This window comes from Raphanus sativus, unplaced genomic scaffold (assembly GCF_000801105.2).
Source record: "Raphanus sativus cultivar WK10039 unplaced genomic scaffold, ASM80110v3 Scaffold0014, whole genome shotgun sequence".
In the NCBI taxonomy this organism is placed as follows: Eukaryota; Viridiplantae; Streptophyta; class Magnoliopsida; order Brassicales; family Brassicaceae; genus Raphanus; species Raphanus sativus.
Genome location: NW_026615340.1, coordinates 38,009 through 60,891, shown reverse-complemented (window position 1 = coordinate 60,891; position 22,883 = coordinate 38,009). Strand labels below are relative to the sequence as shown.

Genomic DNA, 22,883 nt, shown 5'->3' with positions numbered 1-22,883 from the left:
TATGTCTATTTTGAACTTTTCAATAGTCCTATTCTACTAGAGCTTGTTTAACTTTCTATTAATAATTTACTGCTATGTACCAGATTGTGATCGATGTAACCGGACCGACACATTGGTCTGGAATTATGTGGAAAACGATTTTTCGGTTTCTGGTCAGAAATTGACCTCTTCAAATAAATTCCGAAAAATTAATTAAAATTCACCAAAACTCATGATAAATCCTAACTAAGAAACCCTATAAGTAGTTTCATCAAATTCATTTTTAATCATAAAGGCATAGTGTAATTTTTTCATACCGAAAAAACTGCATAAAAAGCGTGTGATTGTTTGAAGTGTTTAAATCACCTAGAAATGATTGTTAGGATCTCATTCTGATTTTGGTTGAATCATTAGAGATTGCTAGAAAAATTTCGGATTTTTCCAGATTACTAAATTGCAAATTTTACTTTTTCTAAAACTTTCCGGTTTTGTGAAAATTGACTTTTATGGTTTTTAAAAATTTTCATATTAGTTTTAGAATAATGGAAGATTGCTAAAACTTGTTTATAACCACAACTGAATGTTTCCAGATTGCTAGAATGCAAAAATTAACTTTTTAAAAAACTTCCGTCTTTGAAAAATTGTCTTTTATAAGTTGCTGAAAACTTTCCATTTTTCTTTGAAAGATTAGAAAAATGCTATAATTGTTAAGATTGATCTGATTTTTTTTAAGTCATATAATGACTATTTAGATCAATGGTTTCGAATTTTTTTATAAAAAAGTAAAACCCTATATTTTCGAAACCATAAACCATATTTTCTCTCTCTAGAATCCGATTACTTTTAAATCATCTAGAATCATTTATTTGATCTGATTTATTTTTTTAGCTCATCTTGATCATATAGACATTGATTGCTAAGGTTGCATCATGAAACAATTTTTTTGATTGATCATATGGGAAAATCGGATTGCTAGATTGAATGGAAAATTGGATTGCATTGCATAAAAATCAAAGGTTGAAAGAAACCAAAGTTGCATTGCTATATTGACTAAAAGAAATCGGATTAAATTGAATAATTTAGAGGTTGAAAGAAACCAAATCACATTGCATAAATAAAAGGTTGAAAGAAACCAAAATGCATTGTTTGAATCCGATTATAAGTCAAATAATAAGACTCTAAAATCTATATTTTCAGATGTCGAATTTGGATTATCCAGAACTTAATCTCTCTGGAGATAATTATTTAAAAATGGCAATGAACACTGCAATTGTCCTGAAGATAAGAGGACTTGACAAACGTATCATCAAAGGCGAGTATGCAACTGAAAATGAAAAATATGGGGCAGTAACAATTATTCGCCAACATCTCACTGAGGATCTCAGAGATCAGTATCTAAATATTTCGAACCCTCTAGACCTTTGGACAGAGTTAAAATCCAGATACACAATAGTGTTATTACCAAAGGCTAGGCATGAGTGGATAAATCTCAGATTTCAGGACTTTAAATCCGTAGATGAATATCACTAAGCTCTAAATCAAAATCGTTTCTAAATTGAAACTATGTGGTGAAGAGGTAACAGAGGAAGATTTACTGGAAAAGACATTCCTCACAGCTGATCCAAGGGATCTATTGTTACAATATACCTACAGAAAAAAGGTTTCACCACTTATACGAATTTGATCTCGTATATATTACAAGCTGAGAAGAATAATGAGATACTAAAGCAAAACCAGTTAGATGAGACTTCCTCAATCCAATAAGGCTGGAGAGAATAAGGATGAATCTAAAGAAGCCACGTCCAGAATAATAAAAGGAGTGGCCGGGCATATACATTGCCTAAGAATCGAGATTTCGACATTCTGATTTTTTGTTTTGATTTGTTTGTCATTTATGATTTTTTATATAATAAGAGTTATTTTAGTTTTATATTATCATGTTTGACTTGCTTGATAATTTTTTGATTGATAAATGACAAATGAAAATTTAAAAATGAGTATAGTAATTAAAAATCATCCGACCAAAGGCATTGCCTAAAAAGGGCATGAATTATTCACTCAAATAAAAGTCTCATTTGAGTTATAAAATTTTGAAAAATGAATGGTTTCCACATTGAACCAATGGGCAAAGGAAATATAAGTTCCTTAAGATTATAAAGAAAGTAAAAATCACCCAAAGCATAAAAATGGTCGAGACTGTACTCCCAACTGATATAAACTATGCTACAAGATCAGTATGATAAAGGCAAAAGGCTTAGGTAACCAGATAGGTTGACCACGAAATTTTATACACTTTATGGCATGACTGGACTAGCCATCCAGGTCTTTAAAATTGATGCAAAGATTGATATCGAAAAAATGCACAAAAGAGTTATCCCATAAAATCTCACGTTGTGTAACATGTACACAAGGAAAACTCAATAGACTATAATGTTCCAAGCATCTAAAAGATTTATAGCATGTTCATGAGGAGGAGATATGACACTCCCGTGGTCCATGAACAACACTAAAAATCCGAGTGACATGGTCTATGACCATGATAGAACTTGGCCCAATTCTTTGTGATACAAAGATCACTAGCTAATGCTTGGGAACACATGGATTTACATGTAATAAAAATATGCATCAGGCTATATAAAGTGAGTATAGATATTCCCATCTAAGAATGGTAAAGGGTCATGATCCAGACATAGACCATCCTAAAAGATTATGTATAGACCATCACAATAATATATGCCGTCTAGGATGGAACCTCATAAGAAGATGAGATAAGATTGGGAATATATGTTGAATATGAGAATGCTTTATCCCACAATTTTATAAGAAACCTTGAGCCAAATATGGGTGATCAGATTAAGGCCAGGTTTACGGATTGCATGATTAAATCCAACTATCCAACATCAGGGGGAGAAAGAAATAAGCTGGTACAAGTATAAAGAAATGGAATTGAATGAACCATCCTTGTCTTGGCAAGATCCTCGGACCAGAGAATATGATTTAAGACGTCCAAAGAAAGATCATACAAAGCTAGCTAAAAGAATGCCAGACAGATTTGACCCAAAAAAAAAAAAAAAAGAATGACTAATTCATACCAGCTTAAGCACCACGAAATTAATGTCCTAGAAGAGACATAATCAAGTTGCTATAGAGTCTAAAGATAGACCAATATGTTTCATAAGATAAGGAAACTCGGAAATGAAAAGAAAGGTACATAGAAATGACATATCTGAGGTCATAAGGGAAACCAGACCAGACATTGAGATAAGGCTGCGCAGCTAACATCTAAGGTACCAAACCATGTAGTTTGGGACGCCAAACTGCAAGGTAAATGAAGGTTCTTAGTAAGAATGAAATCTCTAATCAATTAGTTCATGTCTGGAACACAATGGAACCATACATATAAAAGAAGTGTCAACAAATAAAAGATAAAGATGCATAAGGAAATAGCACTTGAGTTTAAAAGATATAAGCGAGGTTCAGAACCCACGAGAATACAAGAATGCATTCATAGACTAAAGGAAACCGAGGGGGTTCAAAGAAAGATTCAAAGAATCTATAAAAGAGATGGGTGTATTGGCCATATATAGAAACACCATCTGATAAGATAAAACCAGTAAAAATAGGTCTTGTGTGGGAAAGGAAAAGAAATCGTGAGACATGGACTAAGGTGTTCATATTCCTATTTAAAGCATTCAAGGAATCGCTTGATTGCACAAGGATACTCACAGAGACCAAGGAACATATTATAAGGAGATGTACTCCTATGTGGTGGATGCTACTACAAATTCGAAAATGATAAAGGTCTGGATATAAGAAAAGAGAAATGTAGTAAGCAGCATGATTGATCACTGGATAAAGATGATAAGAGTATCAGAAATATGAGAAAAGAAATTCTCATAGAATAGTTTTATTCCTAAGCTATTCATGGACTGAAATAAGGCAGCTGCAAATGATAATGAAAGACTAAGAAAATACTTAGTACAATCAGTCCATAGATCCTTATAGAGGATATTATAATTCCTTGTGTTTATGTTTATATCAAACCAACCTAAAGAGAGGTTCAATGGTTCAATGATTTCAATGATACAAGTTATCGATTGATTTTAGACAGAATATGATGGGACTAGAAACCTTAGCCATATATGAGTATATTGGCATGTGATGACAAGGTCTATGACTTAACATGTATGTTTTCGAAAACATAGCATTGTCTACGACAAAATGAAAGAAGTCATGAGACATCATCCAGAGATAGTGATCAGAAGAATGTCTGAGTCAATAATAAAATGAAAGTATCCACGGTATGGCAAAGCCATGAGACAAGAGAAACCGTGGGACATGAGAGGACCTGTAAGAAAGATTTAATCGCAGGATAGAGGTACATCCAAGTACTGGTCGAGTATTATCCGAGTACTGATTGAGCATCATCCATCCGACCAGAACATGAAGACATTGTCGAGTGGTCAGCATCAAAGGAGCACGTCTTGACCTTGTCCAAATGAAGTTCCAGAAGGCCGGCGAAATTACAAAATATTACAAGAAGCTCATCGACCAGATAGGAATGCATCGTCCAAATATCTACGGTGATGCATTCATCAGGGGGAGTTCATGTGTTGTACTCTTTTTCCTGTCCATGGTTTCTCATTTTGCCACATTGGTTTTGGGGTTTTCCAGGAGAGGTTTTAATGAGGCAAGATTAAGCATGCAACGAACCAGTACCAGATGTGTCGATCAAGGGGGAGTGTTATGTACCAGATTGTGATCGACATAACCGGACCAACCAGGACCGTACCGACCGCAGGAGATAATGTTTATCGACTGTTGTACTTATCCACTTAGGATAAACACAACCTGATGTATATATATATATATGTAAGACTCTTGGTCGAGATTAATAACAAAAAACATGTTTTCCCACTTAGTTTCATAACATTTACTTTGATTTTCTAATTATTTTTAATACATTTATTTTTTATTATTTATCTGTTTTACTAAATGATTAGATAAAAATTATTTCTAATAATATAAGTAATCATATACTCTCTATACCATTTTAAGTGATGTTTAAGGTTTTTACACAAAGATTAAGAAATTACAAATTTCTATGCAATTTATCTTGGTTACATAAAATTGCATTAAATAAAACAAGTCTAACCAATAAAAAAACATGTAGTATTTTGTAATTGATTGCAAATTTCAATTGACATTAAATTTTATCTAGAAATGTGAGAACTTCACTTATTATGAAACAAAATAAAAATGCTTAAACATCACTTAAAATGGTACTGAGGGACTATTGATTATTAGACCTATTGTTCTAATCATTATTGTTTTTGTGTTGCAATTAAATTATAGATTAGATAAGTAATTTTAAAATTAAAATTAAAGTTGCGATTTTCAAATGGTCCAAACTAAACTTTGCTAAATAATTATTAAGAGAAATTTTTTTTTTTTTATGAAATTTCATATTTATTGATCTGTGGGATAACATTTACAGGAAAGAATATGCTATGCTATGCTAAGAAAAGCCTATAATCGAATAGAAGCAAAAAAAACTAAAGTTTAAGGAGCTACTTCGAACCATCTGCGCAGTAGACCTGTCAGCTTGTGTCTAGACCCGTATCTGAGGGATGAGATTCGGTTCCTCATCATCTTGTTTATGGAGCGAGTAACTTGAGCTGCTGATGCCCAAGGTTTCTGATGCCTTCTTCCATTGCGCTCCTTCCAGACATGATAGATAGTCATCTGAAAGACCAGTCTAACCAAAACCCAGTCCATAGGAGCAAATCGAGAACTATGCAGAGCACAAAGGGTCGTAGACCAGTCAGGGTTCATTCTCTGGCCTAGAAGACGACCAGCCACATTATCCCAAACCGTGTAACTAAAAGGACACGCAAAAAAGAGATGATCTCTCGATTCATCTAGTTCCCCACATAGGGGACAGTGCTGTTGCACACCCCAACTTCGCATTCTGTCACCGGTGGAGAGACGGTTCTTTACAGTCAGCCAAGTAATGAAGCAGTACCGAGGTATTCCCTGAGAGAACCACACGACCTTGCTCCAGGGTACTGTCTCCCGCTTGAGTCTAAGCTGCTGCCAAGTTTCTGAAGCGGAAAAAGTAGCCTTGTACTGACTATCTGAATGCCTCCATAGCCTCACATCCAAGCCTGCTTCAGGACAAGGAACAGGAGTGTCCAATATCTGACGATGAAGTGTTGGCCAGCTTCTATTGCGGCAGCCTCTGATGTTCCATCTGCCCTCTGTCATGATGTCACTGATCCTTGCATTGCGGGGAACTCCGAAGAGGATAGTACCTGCAGCTCCAGTGATATCAATAAGCTTCCCCTGATCGAGCCAGTTGTCAAACCAGAAAAAGAGATCAGCACCACTGTTAACAACATCTTTCATATAAGGAAAAGCAATGTTCCTGAGCTTTAGTAGTTTCCTCCAAATCCAAGAGCCTTTACCATCCTCCTTTGCATCCCAGAAGGAGCTATCCTGGAGTAGATAATGCTGGACCCAAGAAACCCATAGTGACCCTGCTAGTGTAAACAAACGCCAGATAAGCTGCAAAGAGAAAACTGTTGATGAGTCTCGGAGTCGTCTCAGTCCCAAACCTCCTTCATCCTTAGGATAACATAATTCTGCCCATGCAACCTTAGCTTTATGAGCCTGGTTAGGAGACCCTGACCATAGAAACCCGCTGCACAACCTCTCTATCTCATCCAGACAGGCGGTAGGAAGAATGAAAGCGGAACTCTGGAAATTGACAATACTTGTGATGGCTGATTTAAGTAAATGTAATCTCCCCGCGAAAGAAAGGCTCTTATTTGACCAAATAAGCATCCTACTCCTGACTTTGTCAATTAATGGCTCGTAGTCGTGCTTGGTGAGAGTCTTGGTAGTCAGGGGAAAGCCTAGATAGCGAATAGGCAAGGTCCCTACGCTTATTCCTACTGCGGCAGCTGCTGCAGCCATGCTTCCAGAAACATCTCCACAGACAAAAACAGTGGACTTCAAAGCATTGATGTGGATTCCAGAGATGTTCGCAAAATGATTCATTACCTCCATAATTCCATTTAATGACGAGGCCTGTCCATCAGTGAAGACCAGAATAGCATCCTCAAAGCTCAAGTGGGTGAGCTTAACTCCTATACAATTCGGGTGGAAACCAAATTGCCCTGCCTCTGCTGCTTGGTTCAACATCAGTGATACAACATTGTTAAGAATTACATACAGATAGGGTGATAGGGAACTTGATTGAATTATTAAGAGAAATTGATTGAATGCTATAAGTTAAATTACCACTTTTTATAGATATTTTTAATCAAAAATACCATAACATTTGAATTTAGTGATTATTGTTTAAGATTTAATATTTAGGAATGGTTTGAGTTTATAAACTTCAGTAAATAATTTTAGACACTTATAAATGGTTTAGAAGGGTTAGTTACTTTTTTCATCACAAAATTAAACTAAAAATGTTTATCATTTAAAGGTAAATTTAAAACTGGTATCACATGTGTGGTAAAATTAAAATTCTCCCCTAAAATAATAGTACTTTATTTCTATTTTTTTTTCAAATAACATATAATAAATTATATAAAATTTAAAGAAAAATATATCTACAGCCAATAACAATAAATGATATTGTTTGAATGATGTATATAACTTTGTTTTCACACATTATTTTTGTTATAATACTCTTTTATTATTGTGTCAGAATAGGAAGACTGAATTTTAAATATGGTAGATAATGCTGTAGATGAATTGTTATGTGGAAAGATTTATTGTTAATTTATTTTGAAATGTAATAAAATAGTTTATTTGTTTGTGGAAACAACAAATTCGCTGTTGAAAATACACAAATAGTTGGCAACAAGTTGAAATGGTTTTTTTTGTTTGAGTTTATAGCTGAGCTTGTTCTGAATTGAAGAGGAGATTTGTTGCAAGGGGCGAAGCCAGGTTATTTATATTTCAAATTTCATGAGAGAAAACAGTTTTTAACTGTTAGTAACATGGAAATGCTATGTTGTGCACCTACTTCAAGGAAGGTTCAATTCCTTCTTCTGTCTTTTTCCTATTTTATCAATAATTCTGCACACACTAGATTAATGGCCTAGGTTTGCCCGTGTGGCACGTACTTATGTACTTCAGTTAACTCTTATTCTTTGACCAAGCCTCGCAAAAGCACCCAAGAGATTTGAGTTGGGGTATGATAAAATGTAAGCGTAGTCTTGGTCTATGTTTCATCTGTGATGAAAGGTATACACCGGGGCACATATGTCGGATTTGCCAATTGTTGCTCATGGAAGGTGCAGACATAGATGACAGTCTTCCAAAATAATGAGGAGACAACCATCGATCTTAAAGGACAAGCTCACTTTCGGAGGGCGGGGTAATGAATGATGAGAGCACATAACCAAACTGAAGAAGATCAAACGGAACCAAGATGGTAAACCGGAAATACAAGTATGTCTTTATTTTATTTGTCGTTTTTGTTATTTGTTTCAGTTGCAAATAAGAAGAGAAATTGCCAACAAAAATCTCTGAGTCTTATTGTTTACATTTACTCTGTTTCTTCAAGCTTTGACTAAAATCAAAGATAAACGTCCCCTCCCAAGTCATCTTGGTTTGTATCATCATCCCAAGTCATCTTCTGATGAGTAATCAGAGGAGGATGAGTCAGACGACCAACCAGCTTCCAACATCTCTATCTCCCTCTGCTCTTCGCCATCTTCTTCATGGCAGACAGGATAATGCATCCCTGACCTGCATTTTACAAGACAGGATATCTCCCTCATTTTCATTTCTCTGATTCCTTTAATCAAAACTTTTTAAAGATGATAGTAAATCGATGGAGAAGACCTTTGTGATAGTGGAAAATCCGCAACAAATGTGACATCTGATCGTTTTTCTTTCAGCTTCTCAAGAGGAAACCTACAACACACAATTTTTTTGTGGAATACAACTAAGTGAGCGGTTGGTAAGTAATTGGTAAAATGTAAACAATGAAGGGTCAATCAGTTACTTTAGATTGTAAGATCTCACGCCATCAGAAGAAGCTAAGCCTCTCTCGTTTGAAACATCCTATTTAGAATAAACCAAGAAGAAGACAATTAAGAGTAAACAAAGCTTATACTTTTTCTTTTTTTTTTGGGGGGGGGGGGGTAATATATTCTCCAAAGAAAACTCACAATGTGCCGAATGGATTTCAACTTTCCTTTGAGTAACGAGTTACAGAGTTCCACGACTTCTTTCTGAAACATCAATGTAAGGATCGATCAAGCAAGAGACTGATGAAACAACTCAAAACTTGTTATGAGTCTTTTACCTCCTCTAGTTTAACGCAGTTGCGCATTATTAGAGTCTTAAGTGGATTCTCTTTGCAGCTATTTCCCAAATCCCTACCAACAATATTTTCGTGATATGTAAAATTTTAACAATAAGGACATTTGAAAAAAATTGCACTGTAAAAGTTTTGCATTTATACCTCAGAAAACGACCACTAATTGTATGCGATCTAGACAAATTTAGGTACTTCATGAGTGTACGAGAACTCTGCAGACAACAACAAAATACTATTGAAGTTCTGTAAAATGTTTATGCCACACCCCCCCAAAAAAAAACATTTTAAGATCCTGCCCTATAAAAGCATAGATGGTATCCAATAAAAGAGAGAGAAGATAACAGTAACAGAAGTCATACCTGAGCAAGAATACATGCCACTTCATCAGTTAGTCGAAAACCAATGAGCCTTAGAGAAGTTAAGTTGGGGGAGTTGGTCACAAACTCTATCAAGCCTGAACCGTGTACATTGTCTACGGTATCTGTCACACATTATGTAAGTTTGAGAAAGCTCGGAAGTAAACAGAACAATAAGCTCAACAGCGGGTTAATGGAGAAGCTTTACCTAGGAGCTTATAGGTCTCTATGCACAAGTGCTCTATCAGACGACAGTTTGCTGTCAGTGGCACAAATAGATACATAAATGACGACTCCTTCCTGTCACATGAAACACATAAAAAAAAAAGAGGGACTATTTTGTTGCACAAAGAATTCACCGGATTAAAAAAAATTGAAGCAGGCACTCTAAGACAACTTACAAGCCAACAATCCTCAGATCAGTGAGATTCGAACAAACTGACAACACCGAGAATAAGGGAGTAAGGTTCTCCCATCTGATATTGTATAGCCAAAGGCTTTTCAAGCGACTCCTGCTTGAACGGAAAATGATAATACCAAATAAGAAGATATTAAATAAACATGATAACAGAGCAACAATTTATTGAGCAGGAAACCCTTCTCTGAATTACTTTCAAGATACTAATAAGAATGCATTGGGATATTATTCATGCTCTAATTATTTCCTACCTAAAGAAACCATACTCAACAACAACATTAACTACATTATGTAGGTTAAGACTGGACAAGGCAAGATAAAAGTAACAGGTTTTGATGATGAAATTTTTAAAAACTGAAAATCAAGCGGCATACCAAATAATTAATCATGGCATGTAACAGAAATATATATTTGACCAGTGTTGAAAAAAGACATACCAAATAAACTTATACTTATAGGAGCGTGTGGAAAGAAAACGTCCGTTAACCCAATATGGAGTAGAATCAGACCGACGTGGGCGAGCAAGATTGCCAAGCTTGAGGGATCTATAAGCATTAATATAAAACATTCAATACAAAAAGCAAACAAATAATCTCATGTTATATACTACAGGTTACAAATTCTTTAAATATTTACTTTTACAGGTCACAAAGTTTATTGCCTGAAGACAAACAAAAAAAAAAACTCTAACCTGAGCTCTTTTCCAGCCCGATCGAGCATAGTACACACAACCTTCCTGTCAACATGACTAGTACATGTTGTCAAAGTCGACGTGGACGTAAGAAAAACGGTCCATCGCACATTTGTTGAACATTATGCAGCACGTAGCCGCTTGCATTAAAGACCTTGTATCAAGCTTCGAAAAGACCTGTGCAATCCACTCAAGCAATTACATATCCTCAAACTCCAACCCTAGAAAAAGCTCTAATCAATTTTGATTACCTTGATAGTGAGATCGGGAGGGAGGAACCAGGAACTGGAGTTGTGAGCGGGAGCTCGCTTGCGGGAGGATCGTTTGCTGGATTCTAGAAGAAGAGATGCGAGCTGGAGTGTTCGATCCACGAGACGTTCCTGAACGGAGGCGTCATGGGAAGCAGATGCGAGAGCTTTTTCGAGCTCTCGATCGAAGGAGGAGGCTATGGAGTCCGGAGAGGAATCTGGAAACGAAAGGAGTGATGAGATTACCGAATTGGCGTGGAGGGAGCTAGGGTTAGGGTTTTGGGCGGGGTTCGTTGGAGAATCCATGAAACCGAACGTTGAATGCGATTTCGTTTTCTCGTGTCCAGATCTAAACTCAAACAACCCATATCTCTCGTTTTCCATCAAATAATCGAATGAGTTTGTTTTCAAAAATGGTTCAACAATATGACCAAATAGTTGGTTTATTCAGGTAACTTTTTCAAATTTCACTGGACAAAACCATATTTCACTGCACATTTTGAATTAATAAAGAAAAAAAATTATACTAGATGAATATATGATATCATTTTTAGTTTAAGGCCCATTCCAGCCGATCATCCGCCACAGCTACTGTACAAATTTGATGAGGTATAACTATAGGTAAAGTCTGTATGATCCGACACGGCCCGTGTATAAATTTGACGATCTATAAATAAAGTCTGTGTTGCACAAAAAAAAAGAAAAAGGTAAAGTATGTATGACGATGGTCATTCTCGAATTAATCCATGCAAAATTGGTCCCAAAAATTATAATACGATCCACACAAAAATAAATTTTAAAGTTTCGTTGTTTCTTCAAATCTAATTGTAAAAATATTTGTTTTGATGTGAAGTTAGTTACTTGAGTTTTGAAGTTCATTGAATTTTCTTTTCAATGGGTTCATTCGAAAACTAGAATGCATATCATTCAGTGCATGATCCAAAATAAATAAAAAGAGAACAGAAACATACTATGCCTACTAGGCTACTATTATCTTCCACAAAACGAAGAAAAAAAAAGAGGAGAAGAGACCATTATCACAAGTCACGAATCACAAGTAATAGCCAATTAGTCGTCCTCACTTTCACTGCCAGAAGAAGTAACAAATCATTTAAATTCAATTCCTAATCATTTATTTTTGTAAGCATAAGAACCGGTTGATTAACCTGGATGATGATGATGATGATGATGATGATGATGGCGACAACCATGTAGAAGAAGATGACGAAGGTGATGATGGTGACCTAAAATATGCCACAAATGTGAGACCTGGTCTTTCTTCTCTCAGCTCTTCGAGAGGAAACCTACAACACACAATATGAACCGGTGCTCCATTAACCAAGTTATGTTTGTCAAATCCCAAATGGTAAACAACAAGAAAAGGTCAGTTACTTTGGTTTGCTACATCTCCTGCCTTCATTAAGTAAACCGTGGTCATTTGAAACGTCCTGTTAATGAAGAAGATCTCGAGTAAACAAAATGACCCGTCACCAGCAGATATCCACCACAACTAGTAGTGTCTTATTAAAAACTTACAATGTGTCGAATGAATCTGAAGTTTGTTTTGGACATGAGCAACGAATCCAAAAAATTGCAAACCGTTCTCTGATTCAAAGGGTCGAAATATTGTGTGAGACAACATAAAGACAAACTTGTATTATATTAAAGTTCATTTACCTTCTCTAGAGAACCGCAATCTCAGCAATATTAGAGTCTCTAGCAGTGAGCCTCTGAAGTCATTGCCGAAATGCCTACCATAAAAGTAAAAATCTCAGCCATAAGAATATTTGCTAAGAACGATATCATCATTAATGTTTGCTCGGATAAAATAAACCTCAAAAAGCGACCAGTGATACTATATGTTCTGGATATGTTGAGATACTTGAGTTTAGCCAAACCCTGCAAAACACCATCCCGATATTACGAGATTATAAATAGAAGAGATAACAGAAAACCAACCCAACTATACCTTAAAAAGATGGTAAGTTTTCATGTCACCTAGATCGAAACCTATAAGTGATAGTGAAGTTAAATAGGGGCAGTTTCTCTCAAAGGGCGTATCAAGGTTAAAGCTCAATCTACCTGTCAAACATTAGGGTCACCTTAAGCAAACATGGTAGGACAGCAAAAGCAAAGCATCATAGTAGAAAAACTTTACCAGAATATCCGATCTGTTTCTCTAAGAACAGATGCTCACATTTGTTTGTAAGCAAGCCCAACAATTTATCTAATGACATAAAATGCCTGTCAGGGAAACACACAAATATTGCAGAAAGTGAGAAAATATGACAAAGCTTTCCTGTTAGTCCAGCTTTATGGCTAATGTAACTAGCCTATGAGGTGAATAGAGACTTGTTAGCTCAGCAATAGACTTTTAAGTCGCTTGGTTAAATGTGTAGACTTAAAAGTCTATTGCCGAGCTAGGCAGATCAGGTCTAGGCATTCAGGAGTTTCTAGAGCGTAAGAACTTTGGTGATTGAATACATAAATTCTTGGATCTTATCAAAATGGCACAGAAGGAACTAGTAGATTCTAAAATAGACAGACATAAGAAGTAAAGTAGCAAATGAAAAAATAACGAAAAGCATAGATGATGAAAAGCTAAACAGGAATGGAGACTTCACGAAACTCAAACATACAAGAAGTAACGGCCAACTTACAGTCCAACAATCTTCAGATCGGTTAGATTTGAACAGACAGACAAGGCACGGAGTAAGAAATTTTTGTCCAACCATTTGTTATCGTAAAGGTGTAGGCTTCTCAAGAGTTTCCTTATTCAATGGAAAAATATACAACAACACCAAATTAGAAAACCATAGAACCAATTTCTATGTATGGTAAGTCCAATAGAATTCTGGTAATAAAGCGAATACCCAATAAAACCACGATTGTGGAATAGTGGGGTAAGGCAAGATCCTGAAAGCACAGATTTTGAAGATTCACCAGGGCAACCCACTTTTAGGGATCTGAATGAATCAACAAACCCCAAAGAGATGATTAGATACACCAAGTTATAATAAACAGAAAAAAAAGGAAAAGCTTTCATCAAGAAGAAAACAGGCACTAAGAAGATTAAAGACAGCATTCACCTGAGTTCCTTTCCAGCAGTAAGGATCATATTACGCACGATTCGAGTTCCAGCATTCCCGGTTGTCAAGTCTATGTGAGAGTAACATAGAGGATCCATGGCGCATTTTCTAAACATGGTGCAACAAGCTGAAGCTCGCATCAGAGACTTTGCATCAAGCATCGAAAAGACCTGAAAAATCCATTCCAAAAGACATCATTTCAAATTAACGTTTCCTCATATTCCCCCTCCCTGTGTTTAAAAAGGCGAGCGCCTTTTGCCTATCGCCATGCACCACCTAGGCGAGGGTAGGTTCCTTAAGGCGAGCGCCATGGGAGCGCCTGGGCCATAAGGCGTGCCTTAAAAAGCGACGCAAAGGGGCGCCATGGAGACTACGACTTTAACCAACGCTAAACCACGTAGAAACCCTAGATAATTTAGTAAATGAACCAACCTAAGCCAAACTTAAAACCAAACTTCTAAAAACTTATCAAAACCCTAGCTTGGTCTTTCATAAAAGCAAAGTGAAAAAGTTAACAAAACATGGATCTCATCTCACGGACTGTGTTTTGCATAAGGTTAGTATGTACTCTGTTTTGCATAACGTTAGTACGTACTCTCTTCTCTAATCTTATGGGGATTTCTGATAAAAACTATGGAATATAGACAAAATCACGTGAATGAAATTTGTATATTACGCACGGATACATAACTAACGTATTCTTCAAGTGGGTCTTCAAGGCGAGCGCTTTCTTTCGCCATGGCGCAAGGCAAACACCCCATTGCCTTGGGTCGCCATGCGCCATTTAAACCCCCCTCCCAGAAAAGGAACACATACCACCAAAAAAAAACTGCTTAAATCAATGGAAAATCGTTTAAATGCATAACCTAAGAACTTTCAATTTGCTTAAATCAATGGAAAATCATTCAAAAGCATAACCTAAAAGTCGTCAATTGCTTTACATCTATAGAAAATCATTCAATTGCTTAAGTCTATAGAAAATCATTCAATTGCATGGCCTGAAAATCATTCAATTGCTTAAATCTAACAGAAAATCATTCAAATGCATAACCTAAGAATCCTCAAATGAGCATACATTCCCTAAAGTGTTACAAAGCCCTAAAAAATAGTCTCTGAAGTCAATAGTTCTTGTTAACATGCGTATGAAAGTGGCTTACAGTGATGGTGAGGTCATGAGGGAGGGCCCAGGAACTGGCATTGCGAGTATTGGCGAGTTTCCGAGCGCACCTTTTCGAAGACTCGTGAAGAAGCGAGGCGAGTCGAGTCGGAGTCCACGATCGTTGATACGATCCTGAACGGATTCGTCAGCGGAAGATTCCAGTAGTTTCTCAATCGCTCGATCGAAGGAGTTGCTGACGGATCGCGACGAGGAAAGCAAAGGCAAGTCAGGTAACGAGAGGAAGGAGGAGATGATCAGATCGACGTGGTTCTGGTTGAAATCGGGAACAGTAGGGAGGGAGCTTGGGCCTGAGGAAGAAGGAGGGCCTCGGCGAAGTCGCTTGTTAGGGTTTGGAGCTTCCATGATTGAGTGAGAGAGAGAGAGAGAGTTGCGTTTTGATTTGACCCCGGAAATTTAAAACTAAAACAAAAATAAGAAAAATACTAGATTTTGACCAGCCACGGATATATTTTTTTATTTTAAATTTAATTTTTTATATTTACTTTTTTCTGATTATATTTATATTTTTATAATCATATTTGTGTATAAATTTAGATCAAAATAAATTGTAATTTAAAAATTGATCTGGTATACGTACGGTTAAGATTGAGTTGCGGATCGAACTCGCCCCGCTGACCCGCCAACCCACGGATTTTTAACTTTGTTTTGTTTAAAAATATGACCCCCACGACCTGCAAACAAATAATATTGTACATGCATCCGCTCCGCTTAATTTTGTGGTTATCTGTGGGTTATATATATATTTTAAAAAAACATTATTTAATTTAATTACTATAAAAGTATATTTATAATAAAAAATTTATAAATGACTTAAATTTTAAATTATTATTTTTAAATTTTTGTATTTAAAAAAAGTATTTACTTTTTTATTTTTTATTTTTTTAAATAATTTGTGGGTCGACGGGTAGCCGCCAGGGCTGGATTACAGGTCAAACCCGCCCCGCATGACCCGCAACCCGCAGGTTTCATTTTTTTCTTTTTCAAAATCTTCGATTCGCACAACCCGCGAACAGAGATAATTGCACCCGCCCCCGCCCCACTAATTTTGCGGGTAACCCGCGGGATCCGCGGATTATATATATTTTTAAAAAATAATTATTTAATTTATTTTCTCTAAAATTTATATATAAATAATATATTTATAATTATTTTTATATATTTTTAAAATTTTTAATTATTATTTTAAAAAAATTTGTATTTTTAAAAAATATTTATCTTTTTAACAAAAAAAACATTTAAATTTTTTTTTTTTTTAAAAATAATAAATTGCGGGTTGGCGGATACTGTGAGGGATTAAACTCACCTCCTGATTTTAGGTCAGATTATAGTTAGGAAATGATTAGGGAAAGATAATCGTGGACTGAATCCCGTAAGAACTTGTAGAATGAATGATGATTTTATTGATGATTTTGGTAAAGAATGGTTACAAAGAATGTTCTCTGACGATTACAAAGATAATGAGAATGTTACAAAGATAATGAAAGTATTATGTCGAATAAGGGTTTAATGGATCTTCTTTCTTGATTCACTTTCTCTTTAAATAGCTTCAGGTCCCGCTTGATCGTCATCAACTGGTTCCCGAGATCTTCTCCATTTATTGAGGAATCCGCAACAGTTTCCCTTTGACCGGGTCCTGTGCTCCTTCTGTTATGACGTGAGCTTCCTCTTCACCGTGACCTTTTTGGTAAAAGTCCTTAGCAGTTAGTACTTAATATGATTAAAATATATGAAATAAATAATTTTGAATAGTAAAATTTTATTCACTTGATTTTTAATAATTTAATTTATTAAAATAAATTAAAAATCAAATAAACCATATAATAAAAACTTAATTTTTTGTATATGTTATATTTAAATTTTTCAAAAACGACTATAAGATTATTAAAATTGTGTAAAAATCCCATATAACTATTTTGAGACTAATGGTTTAATTTTTTTGTCATAACAAAATACAAGTAATCGTAAAATTATATGAGCTGAAAGTTTCAAAGGCAGTTCTTCTAAATAGACATTTTTTTAGTTTTTATTACAAATATAACATCTAATGATCAAAATGACAAAAATGTATTATTTAAGAGGGACAACTATATCCTAGATATATAAATAGGAATCAAAAATAAAATAAAATAAAATAAATATTTTTTATAGTTTAGAATTATATGTTTTCAAATTTGAACTTTTTATAAAAAAATTATTTTTCGTTTTTTTAATTTTATTCAAAGTTTCTTTTTGAATTCAAAAAAAAATTTGCAACTATTTAAAAAAATTTGTCTCCAAAATTTAATATTTTTATTTTATAAAAATCTAAACTTCAATCTCAAAATCACACCTCTAAGCTTTAAACACTATGTCTAAATTAGTTAACTTTAGTGGTATAAGTGTATATTTACCTATTTAATGAAACATTTTGATTATTTTGATCCTTGAATACTATATTTGTGAAAAAAAAATTGGACTATCTTAGAAAATTTCTCAAATTTTAATTAATAAATATTCAGATTAGAAATATATATCTATATATATTAATATCATTTAAATTAAACTATATACCATTTAAAAATACATAAATATCTAATTTTTTAAATGTATCATATTTGAACTGATAAAAGTTAAATATTTTACAACTTCAATTTGATTAAATCATTAAAAATATATATTACATATCTTTTTGTTATTAATTTTAAAAAATTCGAAAAGCTTATTTATTTTTCAAATATTTTTTTAAATATCTTAATTTGCGTGTGTAGCGTAGATTATTATCTAGTTATTTAATAAATTATAAAATATAAAAAGAGTCTTATATAGATCTGGAATTTGATTCAAAATATTTGGGTCCCGCCCGCATTACTTTACCAACAGTAAGTAAGCCTGAGACTTATTATCCAGGATCCGAATTTGATCCGAGATTCGCTCCGGATCCACTCCAAAATTAGGATACCTGGAGCGCCCGGATCCGAATCCGGATAGTAAAATCAAGATCCGTCAATATCATAATTTTTAGGTCCGAATACCCGGGTCCGGATCCGTATTTATAAAATATATTAACCTTTTAATTTTATTAATAATTATATTTGGTATATTAATATTTATTCATAAACTAGTTTTATAATACTATATATTTTTTTTTTTAAATATTATATTCATATTTATGTATATAAATTTTGTATAAATATTTAATTTATGTATTATTTTAGAATTTTCATATTTTAAAATTTTTATTTTGATTTTTATTAATTATTTTTACAAATCCGGATCTGGATATCCGCTGACAATATAATATATAGACGGATATCCAGAATCAGAAAACTTTGTTTCTGGATCGGAATACTGAATCCATGGATCCGATGAATCTGAATCTAGATACTCCAAATTTCTCGGATATCCAGATCCGTCTCATTCCTAACTATAGAGCACATGCAGATTGAATATTTTGGATGTGGAACAGATATTGGTTAGTTAATTTAAAATAACGGATATCCATCAACTTGCCAATTTTATAAAAAAATACTTATATTATTAAAAATATTATTTATCTATTTTAGTTATTCACATTATATAATACAAATATACTATTCTTTTTTAAAAAATTATTATAATACTAAAAGAATATTTTTAACTAAAAGTTTATAAATTCCTTTTTCAAAGTTTAATTACTGTGACATGCCGGGTAACCCATGGATAACCCCCACAGACTCGAGCGGGACGGTTGCGAATTTACTGAATTTTATTTGCTGATCATTTGAGTCACCGACCCGCTTCTCATCACTAGGTTCAGATCTTTGCTCACAGTGTTCTTCAAAGCTCGATGAGGTCATGGTTGGGGTCATGATTCATTAAGGTGCTGACTGGTTTTTTCGCTACCACCCGCAAACGCAGCTTTTGCGGTTTATAGCTATTGTTGGTATTTCAAAATAATCATAGAAAACGCTACAAATCGCTTCAAACCGCTCCGAACCTCTTAAAATCAAAAGTTGGTTCCAGCTAGCGTTTGCGGTTGCGGGCGGTTGCGGGAGGGTAAATTATTTTTCTTTAAAAACAGAATAAATAAAAATAATACTAAAATATCCAATAAAAATTTTCAATTGAAATAATAGAAATTGTAAAATGTATTCATATTATATTTCAATTTATATTATAAAAATTCAAAACTAAAATGTTTTCTATAAATTTTTAAAATTGAATAATATGATTTTATAAATATAAATTTTATATTTATCATATTATTATGATTTTTAATATTTTTATAATTACATAAAATGTAAATATTGTTAAATTATTATTTAACAGATATTGTGTTTGGTAGTTTACCAGTCATAAGAGTCCCGCAAACGCAACAATTTCTAACAGCTGTACCAGTCGTACAAATCTCTAGAAAACGCTTAAAATCGCAACCACCCGCATCCGCAAACTCCCGCAACCGCAACCGCTGCGGTTACACCAGTCAGGCCCTAAAGTGCTTGGGGCGAAAGATTTGGACTCCTTTACTAGGTTTGCAAAACGCAGTTTGAAAACTTTCTAAATACAGAAAGCAGAACATGGTGTCCGGTGTCCCTACCCTTGAAGACTGCACCATTGCTCAATGTCAACTCTTCGGATACTGTGCCTGGAAGAGTTCTTTCTCACCAAGGCGTGCAAATTTTGAAGCTAGTTTCTTAAGTTTTGAAGTTCTTTGATTTTTTTCAATGGGTTCACAGGAAACTAGAATGCATGTCTTCGGGTAATAAAGTGCATGATCTAACATATATAAAATGCGTTTAAGATCATCGATGACAAAAGAAAAGGAGAAGAATATATATGCCTACTATTTCACAAGTTGTTGGTAATAGCCGATTAGCCGCCCTCACTTCCACTGCCGGAAGAAGTATCTCCTGGGCTGAATTTTACAAACAAGAAATCATTTAAATTCAATTTTTAAAATCATTTATTTAAAAGTCTACGAACCAATTGATTAACCTTGATGATGGTGAATAGTATGGCGACCATGAAAAAATAGAAGATGATGATGATGGTGATCTAAAATCTGCCACAAATGTGACACCTGGTCTTTTTTCCTTCAGCTTTTCCAAAGGAAACCTACAACGCACAATAACGGCCATATAAACCGGTGCAACCACTAGCGGAGATATGATTACTGTTTGATAAATCACAAATGGTAAACTGTACACAAAAAACAGTCGCTTTGGTTTGCTGCCGCCATGCATTAATCCGTTGTAATTTGAAACATCCTGTTAACGAAAAAGATCATGAGTAAACAAAATCACCAGTCACCAGCAGCTTTTACCAAAACTAGTAGTGTCTTTTTAAGAACTTACAATGTGTCGAATGAATCTGAGGTGTCTTCTGGACATGATTAACGAATCCAAAAACTTGCAAACCCTTGTCTGAATATTCAGAATTCAAAGGGTCAAAATTGTTGTGACATGTAATATGAGATAACATAAGAAAAAATGTATTATACTATTATGTTAAATTCATATACCTCGTCTAGAGAACGGCATTCTCGCAGTATTATAGTCTCGAGCAGAGAGCCTCTGCGTCTATCACTCACATGCCTTACCACAAGAAAAGAACAAAAAAAATCACAGCCATAAGAAATTTTGCCTAGAGAAAAATCATCATTAATGTTTCCTTGGACAACATAAACCTCAAAAAGCCTCCTTTCATTACAGATGTCCTGGATAGGTTCAGATACTTAAGTTTAGGCAGACCCTGCAAAAAATTCATCCCGATATTTTGTAAAACATTCAGATAGCACCCAAAAGATAAATAGAAGAGATAACAGAAACCCCAAAGAGCCATACGGCCCATACCCTTATAATAATGTGGACTTCTCCGTCATCTAGTTCGAAACCTATGAGTGATAGTGAAGTTAAATCGGGCCGGTAAGACAAAAAGAACGAACCAAGGGACCACATAGATCTACCTGTCACACATTAGGGTCAGCTTAAGCAAACATGGGAGGACAACAAAACAGAGTGGAAAAAATCTTTACCAGATCCGATCCCTTTCTCTACGAACAGATGCTGACATTTTTTTGGAAGCACCTCTAATACTTTCCTTAATGAATTAACATCCCTGTCAGACGAAACACAAATATTGCAGAAAGTGAGAAAATATGACAAAACTCTCTTGTTAGTCCAGTTTATGGCTATTGTAACTAGTCTATGAGGTGAATAGAGACTTAGAAGCTCAGCAATAGACTTTTAAGTCGCTTGGTTGAGTTTGTATTAGCAATGTCTCTCCATGATATAATTCTTTGGTGACTGAACACATAAATATCTCTACTAGGTCCGATAATGCACAGAAATAACAAGTAATAAATGAATAAATAATGAAAAGCAAGATGATTAAAAGAAAAAGAAAAAGAGAGAATTCATGAAATTCAAACATATAATAACATGGTAAGCAACATGTACGGCCAAACTTACAATCCAACAATCTTCAGATCGGTTAGATTTGAGCAGACTGACAAGGCACGACACAAGGACGTATTGTCCAACCATCCGTGATTGTAAATGTGTAGGCTTTCCAAGAGATTCCTTGTGGAATGGAGAGAAAAAGAAAAAGGAAGGTAAAATGCCAAATTAGAAGATACAAGGCCACAGAAAACCCATCCAACCAATTACAACGTATGGTTAGTCCAATAGAGTTATGGTAATAAGTGAATACCCAAGAAAACCATGATCAGAAGATAATGGGGCGAGACAAGATCCTGAAAGCAACGATTTTGTAGATTCATCGGGGCAGCCAACTTTAAGGGATCTGCATGCATCAACAAAACCCAAAGAGATGATTAGATACACCAAGTTAATAAACAAATAGAAAATGAGAAGCTTCTAGTAGTAGGGGCAGTAGGAAGATTGAAGACAAAACATCTCACCTGAGTTCCTTTCCAGCATTAAGAATCATATTACGCACGATTCTATTTTCAACAGTTTCAGTTGTCAAGTCTGTGTGAGAGTAACATAAAGGGTCCATGGCATATTTTTTAAACATGATGCAACAAGCTGAAGCTCGCATCAGAGACTTTTTGTCAACCATCGAAAATACCTGAATAATCCATTTACAAAAGAAAAAAAAACAAAAACTTTCTACGAAACCCTAAAAACAAGGTAATATCGATTCAAATAATATACGAAGTGGTGATTTTCGTTACCTTGACGGTGAGGTCATGAGGGAGACGCCAGGAACTGGAATTGTGATCAGCGGCGTGTTTCCGAGCGCACCTCGTCGTGGACTCGCGAAGAAGCGAGGCGAGTCGGAGTCCACGGTCTTTGATACGATCATCGTCGGAACAAGATTGCAATAGTTTCTCAATCACTCGATCGAAGGAGTCCATGATGGATATCGACGAGGATAGCGAAGGGAAGTCAGGTAACGAGAGGAAGGAGGAGATGATCAGATCTACGTGGTTCTGGTTGAAATCGGGAACAGTGGGAAGGGAACTTGGGCCTGAGGAAGAAGGAAGGTCTCGGCGAAGTCGCTTGTTAGGGTTTGGAGTTTCCATGGGGGCAGAGAGAGTGACTGAGAGCATTCCAATGTATTACTCCACATTTTACTCCAATTAATGTAT

The 22,883-nt window shown here is 35.0% G+C and overlaps 1 protein-coding gene and 2 pseudogenes across 6 annotated transcripts; all 3 read right to left on the bottom strand.

Annotated features, from left to right (window-relative positions):
• Positions 1-8,446: 8,446 nt before the first annotated feature.
• LOC108832460 (F-box protein SKIP17-like) lies at positions 8,447-11,450 on the bottom strand (annotated as a pseudogene).
• A 452-nt stretch (positions 11,451-11,902) lies between these two features.
• Positions 11,903-15,688, bottom strand: LOC108832464 (F-box protein SKIP17-like; annotated as a pseudogene).
• A 1,126-nt stretch (positions 15,689-16,814) lies between these two features.
• On the bottom strand, positions 16,815-22,844 carry LOC108835248 (F-box protein At4g02760). Of its 6 annotated transcripts, none has more exons than XM_056995634.1 (13): positions 22,467-22,844; positions 22,191-22,360; positions 21,980-22,072; positions 21,739-21,849; positions 21,303-21,385; positions 21,121-21,233; positions 20,955-21,019; positions 20,790-20,862; positions 20,623-20,691; positions 20,474-20,535; positions 20,252-20,383; positions 20,113-20,183; positions 16,815-16,987 (listed from the first exon to the last, which is right to left on the bottom strand). In XM_056995634.1, the coding sequence occupies exons 1-12, from the start codon at positions 22,842-22,844 to the stop codon at positions 20,141-20,143; spliced, it is 1,392 nt and encodes a 463-aa protein (XP_056851614.1). In that variant the 3' UTR covers positions 16,815-16,987; positions 20,113-20,140. The 6 variants fall into 6 exon arrangements, with proteins under 6 accessions (XP_056851614.1, XP_056851616.1, XP_056851615.1 ...); XM_056995636.1 differs by having other exon boundaries at positions 16,817-16,987; positions 20,264-20,383; XM_056995635.1 differs by lacking the exon at positions 16,815-16,987 and adding an exon at positions 19,959-20,044.
• Between the last annotated feature and the right edge of the window lie 39 nt (positions 22,845-22,883).